The sequence below is a fragment of the Salvelinus namaycush genome, chromosome 13 (assembly GCF_016432855.1).
Source record: "Salvelinus namaycush isolate Seneca chromosome 13, SaNama_1.0, whole genome shotgun sequence".
NCBI lineage: Eukaryota > Metazoa > Chordata > Actinopteri > Salmoniformes > Salmonidae > Salvelinus > Salvelinus namaycush.
The window spans coordinates 38968941-38984518 of record NC_052319.1 but is presented as its reverse complement, the minus strand read 5'-3'; the positions used below and the strand labels follow the sequence as shown (position 1 = coordinate 38984518).

The 15578-nt window shown below is 42.7% G+C and overlaps 1 protein-coding gene across 3 annotated transcripts in view; it reads right to left on the bottom strand.

Annotated features, from left to right (window-relative positions):
* Nucleotides 1-2711: 2711 nt before the first annotated feature.
* The window catches only part of LOC120058524 (lysine-specific demethylase 6A-like), a 115971-nt gene continuing 103104 nt past the window's right edge, over nt 2712-15578 (bottom strand). For all 3 annotated transcript variants that reach the window (XM_039007243.1, XM_039007244.1, XM_039007245.1), the window contains 6 exons: nt 14085-14199; nt 13634-13821; nt 13129-13270; nt 12852-12978; nt 10476-10646; nt 2712-3077 (listed from right to left, as the gene is read on the bottom strand). In XM_039007243.1, the coding sequence (XP_038863171.1) occupies nt 3051-3077; nt 10476-10646; nt 12852-12978; nt 13129-13270; nt 13634-13821; nt 14085-14199 (770 nt within the window). In that variant the 3' untranslated portion in view covers nt 2712-3050. The remainder of the gene's footprint in view (nt 3078-10475; nt 10647-12851; nt 12979-13128; nt 13271-13633; nt 13822-14084; nt 14200-15578) is intronic.

Genomic DNA, 15578 nt, shown 5'->3' with positions numbered 1-15578 from the left:
CCTCGGCTAGCTAGTATCAGGTAGTGAAGCGGTCAGTATCTGACCTTGGCTAGCCAGTATCAGGTAGTGAAGCGGTCAGCAGCTCTGTGCTGCTGACCGGAGGAGAGATTAAACTAGAGAAGAAACACGAGAGAAGTTCCAGATGTAAATAAAGACAACTTCTGTTTAATGACTCAAACAATAAAACCATTTCAAGGAGTCTCTGGAAAAATGCTTTGCTAAAGCAGTTTTATTCATATAGAAAACGTAGGAAGGGTTGTGTATAAAATGACAACTCCTTTAAATGGCAGGTAATCTGGGGGAAAAAATTACAGCATTCGATCAACAAATATTTTCAAGCAATAAATATACATTTTATAAATAGTGTAAATTTACAAGATTAGAAGAAAAAAAAGTTTATTCCATAAAAGTCTCTTGGTGACTTGGCTGTTAATATTTCTCTCATTAGAATACTATTTTACCTACAGAACCAAACCATATGGTTCCAAAATAGGCAGCTGACCTCGGCTAGCTACTATCAGGTAGTGAAGCGGTCCGTAGCTGACCTCGGCTAGCTAGTATCAGGTAGTGAAGCGGTCAGCAGCTGACCTCGGCTAGCTAGTATCAGGTAGTGAAGCGGTCAGCAGCTGACCTCGGCTAGCCAGTATCAGGTAGTGAAGCGGTCAGTAGCTGACCTCGGCTAGCTAGTATCAGGTAGTGAAGCGGTCAGCAGCTGACCTCGGCTAGCTACTATCAGGTAGTGAAGCGGTCAGCAGCTGACCTCGGCTAGCTACTATCAGGTAGTGAAGCGGTCAGTAGCTGACCTCGGCTAGCCAGTATCAGGTAGTGAAGCGGTCAGCAGCTGACCTCGGCTAGCTAGTATCAGGTAGTGAAGCGGTCAGCAGCTGACCTCGGCTAGCTACTATCAGGTAGTGAAGCGGTCCGTAGCTGACCTCGACTAGCTAGTATCAGGTAGTGAAGCGGTCAGCAGCTGACCTCGGCTAGCTAGTATCAGGTAGTGAAGCGGTCAGTAGCTGACCTCGGCTAGCTAGTATCAGGATATGAAGTGGTCAACAGCTGACCTCGGCTAGCTAGTATCAGGTAGTGAAGCGGTCAACAGCTGACCTCGGCTAGCTAGTATCAGGTAGTGAAGCGGTCAGCAGCTGACCTCGGCTAGCTAGTATCAGGTAGTGAAGCGGTCAGTAGCTGACCTCGGCTAGCTAGTATCAGGTAGTGAAGCGGTCAGCAGCTGACCTCGGCTAGCTAGTATCAGGTAGTGAAGCGGTCAGCAGCTGACCTCGGCTAGCTAGTATCAGGTAGTGAAGCGGTCAGTAGCTGACCTCGGCTAGCTAGTATCAGGTAGTGAAGCGGTCAGTATCTGACCTTGGCTAGCCAGTATCAGGTAGTGAAGCGGTCAGTAGCTGACCTCGGCTAGCTAGTATCAGGTAGTGAAGCGGTCAGTATCTGACCTTGGCTAGCCAGTATCAGGTAGTGAAGCGGTCAGCAGCTCTGTGCTGCTGACCGGAGGAGAGATTAAACTAGAGAAGAAACACGAGAGAAGTTCCAGATGTAAATAAAGACAACTTCTGTTTAATGACTCAAACAATAAAACCATTTCAAGGAGTCTCTGGAAAAATGCTTTGCTAAAGCAGTTTTATTCATATAGAAAACGTAGGAAGGGTTGTGTATAAAATGACAACTCCTTTAAATGGCAGGTAATCTGGGGGAAAAAATTACAGCATTCGATCAACAAATATTTTCAAGCAATAAATATACATTTTATAAATAGTGTAAATTTACAAGATTAGAAGAAAAAAAAGTTTATTCCATAAAAGTCTCTTGGTGACTTGGCTGTTAATATTTCTCTCATTAGAATACTATTTTACCTACAGAACCAAACCATATGGTTCCAAAATAGGCAGTAAAAAAAATATATTACGTTACAAATTTTTTTTTTCTTATTTTCTTGCCCAAAGACAACTTCTATGTACTAACATACAAAAGACCAGCGATTCTATGACGTAGACTCAAGGGGGGGGACCAACTCAGAGAAAGTTTGTATCAGCCCACAAACAGAATTAATAAAGGGAAACGTGTATCGAGTCAGTAGTCTTTGTGTGTGATGTTGTTGCCAGTTTTAACTAAATATATACAAAAGAAATGCGGTCATCAGTTTTGTCAGCTATTGTGCCAGACAGCAATTAAGTAGTTTTTTTGGGAGTATCTGTACTTTACTATTTATATTTTTGACAACTTTTACTTCACTACATTTCTAAAGAAAATGTACTTTTTACTCCATACATTTTCCCTGACACCCAAAAGTACTCGTTACACTTGAAATGCTTAGCAGGACAGGAAAATGGTCTAATTCACACACTTATCAAGAGAACATCCCTGGTCATCCCTACTGCCTCTGATCTGGCAGACTCACTAACCACAAATGCGTCATTTGTAAATGATATCTGAGTGTTGGAGTGTGGCCCTGTGTTTGTAAATGATATCTGAGTGTTGGAGTGTGGCCCTGTGTTTGTAAATGATATCTGAGTGTTGGAGTGTGGCCCTGGCTATCTGTAAATGAAAAAAATTATAAAATGTGTCCGTCTGCTTTGCCTAATATAAGAAATTTGTAATTATTTATACTTGTACTTTTACTTAAGTATATTTTAGCAATTACATGTACTTTTGATACTGATGTATATTTAAAACCATATCGTTTTAGACTTTTACTCAAGTAGTATTTTACTGGGTGACTTTCACTTTTACTTGAGTCATTTTCTATTAAGGTATCTTTACTTCTACTCAAGTATGACAATGGGGTACTTTTTCCACCACGGCTGGTGGTGGAGGCAGGAGTAATGCCCTCCCCCTCCAGTCCTCTAGGAGGAGACACCTCACCACTCTGGGCAGGTTGCATAGACACACAGCTTTTCACCCAGCTGCCTTGTGGAATATCTACAAAAAGCAGTGGAGGACTGCTGGCTCACTTCCTGAATATCAGAAAAGGGGCTTCCGGTGGGTTCTGGGAGTCCAGCATGGATTCTTATTGTCCTCAGAACAACAGAATGTTACCGTCAAGACAATGATGGCAGAGGAGGAGCCTGTAGAGGGAGAATGAGATAGGGATGAGAGAGAGATGAGATTCATGTAAACTGGTTAAAGGCTTACTAATGAACAAGCTAGTACCTTTAAAAAAAAAAAAAGTGTGCATGCTCAGACTCTTACTTGAACTAATATGAATTTTGACTCACTAGTGTGTAGACATACTACTGTGAATGCCACCATGTGTAGGGTAATGCTTTTAAGGGGTGCCCAAGTATTGACACCATGTGTAGGGTAATGCTTTTTAAGGGGTCCCCACGTATTGACACCATGTATAGGGTAATGCTTTTAAGGGGTGCCCAAGTATTGACACCATGTGTAGGGTAATGCTTTTTAAGGGGTGCCCACGTATTGACACCATGTGTAGGGTAATGCTTTTAAGGGGTGCCCAAGTATTGACACCATGTGTAGGGTAATGCTTTTTAAGGGGTGCCCACGTATTGACACCATGTGTAGGGTAATGCTTTTTAAGGGGTGCTCACTTATTGACATCATGTGTAGGGTAATGCTTTTTAAGGGGTGCTCACTTATTGACACCATGTGTAGGGTAATGCTTTTTAAGGGGTGCTCACTTATTGACACCATGTGGAAGTGACTGCAGTAATTATTGCATAATGCCCATTTCCTTCTGCATCTGGCTTGTCAATATCCTGTTTCAGTGTCCATTTTTCCACTTGTTTAAACCTCCATCCTTGGGACAGTAACTAAACTAAAAAATAAACGTCCTCTCACTGTCAACTGCGTTTTTTTCAGCAAACTTAACATGTGTAAATATTTGTATGAACATAACAAGTTTCAACATCTGAGAAATAAATTGAACAAGTTCCACAGAAATGGAATAATGTGTCCCTGAACAAGGGGGGCGGGGGAATCAAAAGTAACAGTCAGTATCTGGTGTGGTCACCAGCAGCAGTAACTTCTTCGTGCTAGGGGGCAGTATTCAGAAGTTTGGATGAATGAGGTGCCCAAAGTAAACTGCCTGTTACTCAGGCCCAGAAGATGGGATATGGTAGTTTTGGATAGAAAACATGCTAAAGTTTCCAAAACTGTTAAAATATTGTCTGTGTATAACATAACTGATATTGCAGGCGAAAACCCGAGGACAATGCATCCAGAGTCCGCCCCCCCCCCCCCCCCCCCCCCCCCTTTTATTTACATAATAGGGTACCTGAGGATTGATTAGGAACGTTGTTTGACTTGTTTAGAAGAAGTTTACGGGATTCATTTTGTATGCATTTTCAACGAGGGAAACCGGTGGATTACTGAGTCAAGCGCGCCATTGAAACTTAATTTGTTATGTAGCTGGGAACCTTGTGATTGCAACCAGATGAAGATCTTCAAAGGTAAGTGTTTTATTTTATCGCTATTTCTGACTTTCGTGACGCATCTGCTTGGTTGGAAAATGTATGTAATGCTTTTGTGTGCGGGGCGCTGTCCTCAGATAATCGCATGGTGTGCTTTCGCCGTAAAGCCTTTTTGAAATCTGACAAAGCGGCTGGATTAACAAGAAGTTAAGCTTTTAAATGATGTATGACACACATTTTCATGAATGTTTAATATTACGATTTCTGTAATTTGAATTTGGCGCTCTGCAATTTCACCGGATGTTGGCCAGGTGGGACGGTAGCGTCCCAATGATCCGCAAGAAGTAAGTAAGTACAGCAGTGTATCTCCTCCTGATGGACTGCACCAGATTTGCCAGTTCTTGCTGTGAGATGTTACCCCACTCTTCCACCAAGGCACCAGCAAGTTCCCAGGCATTTCTGGGGGAGGGGGGGGGGGGGGGGGGGGGGTGGCCCTGGCACTCACCCCCGATCCAACAGGTCCCAGATGTGCTCAATGGGATTGAGATCGGGGCTCTTCGCTGGCCATGGCAGAACACCGACATTCCTGTCTTGCAGGAAATCACGCACAGAACAAGCAGTATGGCTGGTGGCATTGTCATGCTGCAGGGGCATGTCAGGATGAGCCTACAGGAAGGGTACCACATAAGGGAGGAGGATGTCTTCCCTGTAACGCACAGCATTGAGATCGCCTGCAATGACAACAATCTCAGTCCGATGATGCTGTGACACACCGCCCCAGACCATGACGGACCCTCCACCTCGATCCCGCTCCAGAGTACAGGCCTTGGTGTAACACTCATTCCTTCAACAATAAACGTGAATCCAACCATCACCCCTGATGAGACAAAACCGCGACTCGTCAGTGAAGAGCACTTTTTGACAGTCCTGTCTGGTCCAGCGACGGTGGGTTTGTGCCCATAGACGACGTTGTTGCCGGTGATGTCTAGTGAAAACCTGCCTTAAAACAGGCCTACAAGCCCTCAGTCCAGCCTCTCTCAGCCTATTGCGGACAGTCTGAGCACTGATGGAGGGATTGTGCGATCCTGGTGTAACTCGGGCAGTTTTTGTTGCCATCCTGTACCGGTCCCTCAGGTGTGATGTTCGGATGTACTGATCCTGTGCAGGTGTTGTTACACGTGGTCTGCCACTGCGAGGACGATCAGCTGTCCGTCCTGTCTCCCTATAGCGCTGTCTTAGGCATCTCACTGTACGGACATTGCAATTTATTGCCCTGGCCACATCTGCAGTCCTCATGGCTCCTTGCAGCATGCCTAAGGCACGTTCACGCAGATGAGCAGGGACCCTGGGCATCTTCCTTTTGGTGTTTTTCAGAATCAGTAGAAAGGCCTCTTTAGTGTCCTAAGTTTTCATAACTGTGACCTTAATTGCCTACCGTTTGTAAGCTGTTAGTGTCTTAACGACCGTTCCACAGGTACTGAACGATATCATAACCGCCATCGATAAAAGACAGTACTGTGCAGCCATCTTCATCGACCTGGCCAAGGCTTTCGACTCTGTCAATCACCGTATTCTTATGGGCAGACTCAATAGCCTTGGTTTTTCGAATGACTGCCTCGCCTGGTTCACCAACTACTTTGCAGACAGAGTTCAGTGTGTCAAATTGGAGGGCATGTTGTCCGGACCTCTGGCAGTCTCTATGGGGGTACCACAGGGTTCAATTCTCGGGCCGACTCTTTTCTCTGTATATATCAATGATGTCGCTCTTGCTGCGGGCGATTCCCTGACCCACCTCTACGCAGACGACACCATCTGTATACTTTTGGCCCTTCCTTGGACACTGTTCTAACTAACCTCCAAACGAGCTTCAATGCCATACAACACTCCTTCCGTGGCCTCCAACTGTTCTTAAACGCTAGTAAAACCAAATGCATGCTTTTCAACCGTTCGCTGCCCGCACCCGCCCGCCCGACTAGCATCACCAACCTGGACGGTTCCGACCTAGAATGGACTATGTAAACCAGATTTCTAAGCGACTTGCTTGCAGTTCCTACGGCTTCCACTGGATGTCAACAGTCTAGAGAAATTGGTTGAGGTTATTCCTTTGTGTAATGAAGAAATATGGCCATCTTGAATTCGAGTCACTCTAGGTGTCCTGTGAGATAGAAGCGCATGACCAGAAGGCATGCTACGGTTGGTTTTAATCCTGTATTGAACACAGATCATCCCGTCTTCAAATTTATCGATTATTAACGTTCAAATTTATCGATTATTAACGTTAAAAAATACCTAAAGTTGTATTACAAAAGTAGTTTGACATTTTTTGGCAAAGTTTACAGGTAACCTTTGAGATATTTTGTCGTCACGTTTGAGCAAGTTGGAGTGTTTTTCTGGATCAAACGCGCCAAATAAATGGACATTTTGGATATATATCGACGGAATTAATCGAACAAAAGGACCATTTGTGATGTTTATGGGACATATTGGAGTGCCAACAACAGAAGCTCATCAAAGGCATGAATTATATTTTTTATTTCTGCGTTTTGTGTCGTGCCTGCAGGGTTGGAATATGCATATCTCTCTTGGTTTACAATGGTGCTATCCTCAGAAAATAGCATCGTATGCTTTCGCCGAAAAGCCTATTTGAATTCTGACATGTTGGCTGGATTCACAACCAGTGTAGCTTTAATTTGGTATCTTTCAACTGTGATTTAATGAAAGTTTGATTTTATAGTAATTTTCATAGTAATTAATTTGAATATGGCGCTCTGCATTTTCTCAGGCTTTTTGCCAAGTGAGACAGTAGCGTCCCGCCTAAACTCAGATTTTTTTTACATAAATATGAACTTTACCGAACAAAACATACATGTATTGTGTAACATGAAGTCCTATGAGTGTCATCTGATGAAGATCATCAAAGGTTAGTGATTCATTTTATCTCTATTTCTGCTTTTTGTTACTGCTCTCTTTGGCTGAAAAAATGGCTGTCTTTTTCTGTGACTTGGCTCATACCTAACATAATCGTTTGGTGTGCTTTCGTCGTAAAACCTTTTTGACAATCGGCCACTTTGGCTGGATTTACAACAAGTGTAGCTTTAAATGGTGTAAAATACTTGTATGTTTGAGGAATTTAAATTATGGGATTTCTGTTGTTTTGAATTTGGCGCCCTGCAGTTTCACTGGCTGTTGACGAGGTGGGACGCTACCGTCCCACATACCCTAGAGAAGTTATTTACTTAAGGTCTCTGTTTTTTATTTGTAATATATTTGCAAAAAAAAATGTAAAGACCAGTTTTCGCTTCGTGATTATGGGGTATTGTGTACGTTGAAGAGGGAAAACATTAAATTAATTAATTTTAGAATAAGGTTGTAACGTAACAAAATGTGAAAAAAGGGAAGGGGTCTGAAAACTATCTATGTATGATTATACAGTACCAGTCAAAAATCTGGACACCTACTCATTCAAGGGTTTTTCTTGATTTTTAAAAAACTATTTTCTACAATTTAGAATAATAGTGAAGACATCAAAACTATGAAATAACACATGAAATCAAAAATATAATTTTGATTTTAGATTCTTCAAAGTAGCCACCCTTTGCCTTGATGACAGCTTTGTATACTCCTGGCATTTTTATTAATATCTTGTAGCAGCATCTTGGTCTTCTTGCCATTGCAAATTACGCACACTCTCACTGTGTACTCCACAAGTAAGTCAGAGTAGACTGAAAACTACTGATATTGTGTAGATAACATTTTGAGATTATAATTAGAATATACCAATACAAAAGAATGTCCCTCCCTGTTCTTCATTCACAAATATGACTCGTTTCAGGAAACTAGGCGTATGTTGCGCATCACAGGAGAGCCATTTAACCTACTTAAAAAAATAAATAATCATCAGTTTTTTGGCAGAATTACCTTCTGGAATATGTGAACTTTGATGTGCCTTAATAACAAACTTGTATGCCATCTGTAAATACAAATACAATTGCTAAATTATGAACCTAGTTGGTTTAGCCATGTAAAATGTCAGCAATCTTCCCGCGAGCCATGATTGGCTGAGATAATGAGTGGGCTGGACATGCCGAGAGATGAGTTCGGATTGGTCTGCCATGTAGCGAGCTTCTGTCTATAATATTAGCTGGTCAGTATGTGTAGGTAATCCTGTCTATAATATTAGCTGGTCAGTATGTGTAGGTAATCCTGTCTATAATATTAGCTGGTCAGTATGTGTAGGTAATCCTGTCTATAATATTAGCTGGTCAGTATGTGAAGGTAATCCTGTCTATAATATTAGCTGGTCAGTATGTGTAGGTAATCCTGTCTATAATATTAGCTGGTCAGTATGTGTAGGTAATCCTGTCTATAATATTAGCTGGTCAGTATGTGAAGGTAATCCTTTCTAATGGGGCTTTTTAAAAGATATCACATAGTAGAACTGCATAAGTGTTGCTCTCCACTGTCTGGTGGACCGAGTTTTGAAATCAGTGGAATTAGAGTATGATAGCTAAGGAAATGCAGAAAATTCTGCCGTTTGATTGCAAATACGCAGACAGAGTCGAATAGAGAACACACAGAAGGCTGTTGTATAAATCACCAGTCTCCGGATTACATCTTCAAACTATGTGGAATCCGTGACAGCGAGTGAGAAGTGTCCATCCATGTATACAGGTAAGATAGTTTAGCTAGAAATATTTTCAGATATTACACGTTTCTAATTTTGTCGCTTTCATTTAAACTTTAAGTGTACTGTTAAAGCTGTCTGGCTTGCTAGCTAATGTTACATGTATGATCTGTGTAGTAATATAATTCGTATCTCAGAGCCATTTGCATTGCTAATTATAGCCTAATGTTAGCTAGCTAACATTGAACCTGGTTGGTTAGCTACCTGCAGATTCATTCAGGTTAGTAATGTTTTGAGTTGGGATTATGGTTCATTGTTTACCTAGCTAGCTAGCTAGAGCACAGAATAACTGACACATTTACGAACGCTCAACACCCTGTTGAATATGGCCGGTGTCAGTGAACGTTGACAAAAAAACATAATTAAATTGTTGCCAGCAGCACAGATGCAGTCACCAAAGCTCTGGATAACATAAAAACAGCCTAACCAGCTCTGTTAGAACACTCAGTTTTACGAACTCCCAGAAAACACCCTGGCACTCCAGATTAAATTTACAAACACAACAGTAGTATAAATCAACCTTTAGTCTTTTAATCTTTGGTTGTTTAGTACATGGCCTCACTTGTGAATTCTTAAAGAGATGGGTGGGGCTAAAGCTTAAGAGGGTGTGAACGATGCTGAATGGGTGTAGACAAAGAAGGGCTCTCCAGTAGTAGTACCAAATTTACAAATGCCATTTTCTCAAAAGTGATTTTACAAGTTTATCAACTTTCAAAGCAGAATTACTTTCCCATCGTTCCTCAACTGTAGTGTATGACATACAACTTTAGAGCTCCGAGTCTACTTTTATCGAATGTAAAAAACACAATTTCAAATTTTACTACATAAGACCGAACGAATCGAGACGGTCGGTCACAATTGGTGATTACACAATAATGTATTGTTTGTGTCCCCTCGCTCATCAACTCATCCATTCTCCCCCGTTCCCATCCATCATACTTTTTTCTTCATTTATTTGATCTGTTATATGTCTGAAAATAGGTACAATTTAGGTTCGCCCTTTGGGACTCCCAATCACGGCCGGTTGTGATAGAGCCTGGAATCGAATCAGGATCTGTAGTGACGCCTCTAGCATGGAGATGCAGTGCCTTAGACCGCTGCGCCACTCGGGAGCCCAGGGTATCAACTGGGCACCGTACCTTCCACTGTTGTGAGAAGGAGCAGAGCATGCCCTACTGTCGGGAAGGAGGAGGAAAACCATTCATAAAATGGCATGCTGGTTAGAACTCCAGGTCTGTTTGTGATATTAAGACTCTAACAACGACAATTATAGAAAAAGTCAAAGACAGGGGGGGCATGGCAGAGTAATAAACGGTTTTAAATTCACAAGCAGTCAAAATGAATGCTTTAGATGTTCAAGTGTTAACCTACTGGTCATCATATAGTCACTAGTGTCCTTGTTGACTTACGAGTGTGAACTGGTCGTAGACCTGTGTGAGGTCGTCCATCTTGTACTGCTCCAGCACCACAAATCTGTCCAGGTTAGAGCTCCCCCTACGGGCACAGTCCTGACAGTGCACCACGTACGTCTTCCTGCTGTTACTCTCACTGGTTACAAACAGTAGGGCAAACACCTCCACCTGGAAATAGAGCAAGAGTGACTGTGTGAGGAGAGGTACATGTGGTTTTTTTGCTTTTACTATCCTTCTGGGGACAAGAAGTCCTCACAAGGAAAATGCAGACAAGGGACATTTCGCCAGTCCCCACAAGGAAAAAGGCTATTTTAGGTTTAGGGTTAGAATTAGGGGTTAAATGGATACTTCGGGATTGTGGCAACGAGGCCCTTTAGTTACTTCCCCAGTCTTCCCCACAATTTGCATGCCTCTGTGTCCAGTATGAAGGTATTTTCGCTAGCCAATGCTAACTAGTGTTAGTGGAATGACTGGAAGTCTATGGTATCTGCTAGCATTGACAAGCATTCTAGCAGATACCCATAGGCTTCCAGTCATTACGCTAACGCTAATTAGGGGCAGAGTTCCCATTTGGGAAAGGTGACGCCAGACAATGCGACCGGGAAGATTTTAATTTAGTGTCCATTTGAGAAATTTTACTGAACCATATGCATTGGGTGCATAAACCCATTACGGTGTCCACCCATAGTGCTCAGAATGACAGAAATCACATTTACAATATGATAATGCATCTTAACGGAACATGCAACACATGTAATGAAGCAGCCAAGAAAACGTCAAACATTTGACAAAAATGTAATTTGCGGTAAAAAACAACCTTCTGAACAGAGCACCTGATAGTGTTTCCATATCTGAACAGAGCACCTGATAGTGTTTCCATATCTGAACAGTTAGAAACTTAGAGTGGTAATGTGATGATGTAACAACTAGGATGGGTTGCTAATACAACTAGGATTGTGCCTTTGGCTTCCGGACAACGAAATAAGGTTTATATGAAAACCAATGGTAGGCTTCCCCAAACTTGAAGCTCACGCACCTCCTATAAGTCTTTATAAAAGAATTGCCTCGTTTCCATGGTCGGATTTGAAGCAAGGTAGGACATGCCTCATAACATGAAATAAAACAGTCAGGATACAAACAATAGAGTATGTTTTAAAATGCATACTGCCTCCAGCTCACATTGTTAAGTGGTGGGTGAAATGCTGATATCCTGTTGCCTGCACCTGAATGGTGAATGGGAGGCGTGCTTCAACTACCAGTTGAGAAATAAAAATAGTAGCTCTTTTTAAATCGTGCACTACATGTTTTACTCCAGCAACAACCAGCTGAGGAGCAGCAGGGGAAGCACATGTTTTACTCCAGCAGCAACCAGCTGAGGAGCAGCAGGAGAACCACATGTTTTACTCCAGCAACAACCAGCTGAGGAGCAGCAGGAGAAGCACATGTTTTACTCCAGCAACAACCAGCTGAGGAGCAGCAGGAGAACCACATGTTTTACTCCAGCAGCAACCAGCTGAGGAGCAGCAGGAGAAGCACATGTTTTACTCCAGCAACAACCAGCTGAGGAGCAGCAGGAGAAGCACATGTTTTACTCCAGCAACAACCAGCTGAGGAGCAGCAGGAGAAGCACATGTTTTACTCCAGCAACAACCAGCTGAGGAGCAGCAGGAGAAGCACATGTTTTACTCCAGCAGCAACCAGCTGAGGAGCAGCAGGAGAACCACATGTTTTACTCCAGCAACAACCAGCTGAGGAGCAGCAGGAGAAGCACATGTTTTACTCCAGCAACAACCAGCTGAGGAGCAGCAGGAGAACCACATGTTTTACTCCAGCAGCAACCAGCTGAGGAGCAGCAGGAGAACCACATGTTTTACTCCAGCAACAACCAGCTGAGGAGCAGCAGGAGAACCACATGTTTTACTCCAGCAGCAACCAGCTGAGGAGCAGCAGGAGAAGCACATGTTTTACTCCAGCAGCAACCAGCTGAGGAGCAGCAGGAGAAATCCCGCTCAGAATAGACTCTGTATGCTGTACGCATGTGATAGTTGTGTTGGACAAATAAGACTAACGAAAAAAAGAAAAAAAAACTGGCCAATTTAATTCCAGTAAATTAGGCAAATTAACCAATAGACTGATAAGCATGACGGTCAACTGTATTTCTATGAAGTGGTATTACCATCAATTAATAAAAAGCATTATTTAGCAATGGGATAATTGTTTCTCCCAGTCGTTTTGGTCGGCAACAGTTTTACATAATCAGCTATACCTCCTTTTTTAAATCATCACCGGCTAACGGAAACCCTGCTTAGGGAAAATTAGATTTTGAATGGGAATCAATTGTTTGGGCCCCACAAGGACAGTGTGTGTGTGTACCTCACAGATGCTGCAGTAGTGTGCGGGCTCGTCCCTGGTCCTGCCGTGCCACACCAGCTCCTTGCCTGACGCCTGCAGTAGCTCCCGCACCATCTGACACTGCTTCAATGTCCGCAGAAGACAGTACCTAGCAGAGACCGAGAGACACAGGGGTTAGGTGTGTGTGTGCGTGCACGAGCACAAGTGTGTATGAGTGAGAGGGCGAGCGAAAGGGAATTGTGTGTGTGTGTGTGTGTGTGTGTGTGTGTGTGTGTGTGTGTGAGTGAGAGAGACTCACTTGATCATCTGGAAGAGGTTGCTGTCGGAGACTTTGATATTCCTGGCCATGTTCCAGGAGAGGTGTATCATGGGAACAATGGACTTGACGCTCTGCAGCTTATTCCATTCATATCGCTCTGCTGCCAGCTTATACTGGTAGGCTGAGGAGGGAGGGAGGGAGAGAAAGAGAGCCAGAAAGTGAGAGGTAGAGAGAGACAGAAAGAAAGAGAGCGAGCGACAGAAAGAGAGAGAGACAGAAAGAGAGAGAGAGCGAGAGACAGAAAGAGAGAGCGAGAGAGAGACAGAAAGAGAGAGCGAGCGAGCGAGCGAGACAGAGAGATCAAGAGAGCGGGGGAGAAAGATAAAGCGAAAGTGAGGGTGACAGAGGGGGAGAGAAGGTAGAAGGGGGTATTAATGACAATATCATTTCAATTTCACAATGTCAAGGCTTATCAGAATCCATCTATCATATTTAAATGATGCATATTCATAGTAAGCATATCCCCTTGTTCTCCCCGTCTTACCAGTGAGGGGGCCTACGTTCCAGGCGATGTTGTTGCACCAGCCGATGGCCTGGACCCAGTGGACGGTGCCCGTGTTGAGCCACACCAGGTCTCCGGGGCGCTGGATGAAGCGGTACACAGGGACATCTGCCTCGTACAGGTCCTCCAGGTTGGGCCACCATGAACCCATCAGGAAGTTGATGTTGTTCCTGGAGGAGAGAGACACACAGGATGTTAGAAATACAAATACTGCCGACTCCTTGCAGTTGATCAAATCAAATACAATGTTACATCATTTCTACAATGAATGAAAATATGAAAAAAATGATTCTACTTTTATTAGCATTAGGTCCACTATAGTCAAAACAGAGTTAGACTTGTCTGTGACTTCAGATTGTATTGGCTGTAAACAAACAGAGGTAGGAGATCCACTTTGTGTTGAGTTAGAAGCAGGAGATTTTTGTTGACGTACTTTTCACAGAAGTGGTTGATGATTCCCCAGTAAGGCTGGGGCACAGAGAACCACTCACAGTCCCCCGGGCCGATGTTGATGTTCACGGAACAGAAGCTGTTATTCTCTTGGTGACCTAAAAGACAAATACCTCATAAAACAAAATGCATAAAACAAAATGACTACAAAAAACAAATTGTGTGTCAGACCTGGAATCAAATATATGATTATTTGTTATTTAAATACATATTTTCTGTGTATTTCAGTACCGTACTTTCAAATAATGCAGCCTGAATCAACCACTTTAAGTATTTTATTATGTTTTATTGTCACATACAACAGATAGGTGCAGTGTAATGTGTTGTTTTACAGGGTCAGACATAGTAGTATGATAGGTGCAGTGTAATGTGTTGTTTTACAGGGTCAGCCATAGTAGTATGATAGGTGCAGTGTAATGTGTTGTTTTACAGGGTCAGACATAGTAGTATGATAGGTGTTGTTTTACAGGGTCAGCCATAGTAGTATGATAGGTGCAGTGAAATGTGTTGTTTTACAGGGTCAGACATAGTAGTATGATAGGTGCAGTGAAATGTGTTGTTTTACAGGGTCAGCCATAGTAGTATGATAGGTGCAGTGTAATGTGTTGTTTTACAGGGTCAGACATAGTAGTATGATAGGTGCAGTGTAATGTGTTGTTTTACAGGGTCAGCCATAGTAGTATGATAGGTGCAGTGTAATGTGTTGTTTTACAGGGTCAGACATAGTAGTATGATAGGTGTTGTTTTACAGGGTCAGCCATAGTAGTATGATAGGTGCAGTGAAATGTGTTGTTTTACAGGGTCAGACATAGTAGTATGATAGGTGCAGTGAAATGTGTTGTTTTACAGGGTCAGCCATAGTAGTATGATAGGTGCAGTGTAATGTGTTGTTTTACAGGGTCAGACATAGTAGTATGATAGGTGCAGTGTAATGTGTTGTTTTACAGGGTCAGACATAGTAGTATGATAGGTGCAGTGTAATGTGTTGTTTTACAGGGTCAGCCATAGTAGTATGATAGGTGTTGTTTTACAGGGTCAACCATAGTAGTATGATAGGTGCAGTGAAATGTGTTGTTTTACAGGGTCAGACATAGTAGTATGATAGGTGTTGTTTTACAGGGTCAGACATAGTAGTATGATAGGTGCAGTGAAATGTGTTGTTTTACAGGGTCAGACATAGTAGTATGATAGGTGCAGTGTAATGTGTTGTTTTATAGGGTCAGACATAGTAGTATGATAGGTGCAGTGTAATGTGTTGTTTTACAGGGTCAGCCATAGTAGTATGATAGGTGCAGTGTAATGTGTTGTTTTACAGGGTCAGCCATAGTAGTATGATAGGTGCAGTGTAATGTGTTGTTTTACAGGGTCAGACATAGTAGTATGATAGGTGCAGTGTAATGTGTTGTTTTACAGGGTCAGACATAGTAGTATGATAGGTGCAGTGTAATGTGTTGTTTTATAGGGTCAGACATAGTAG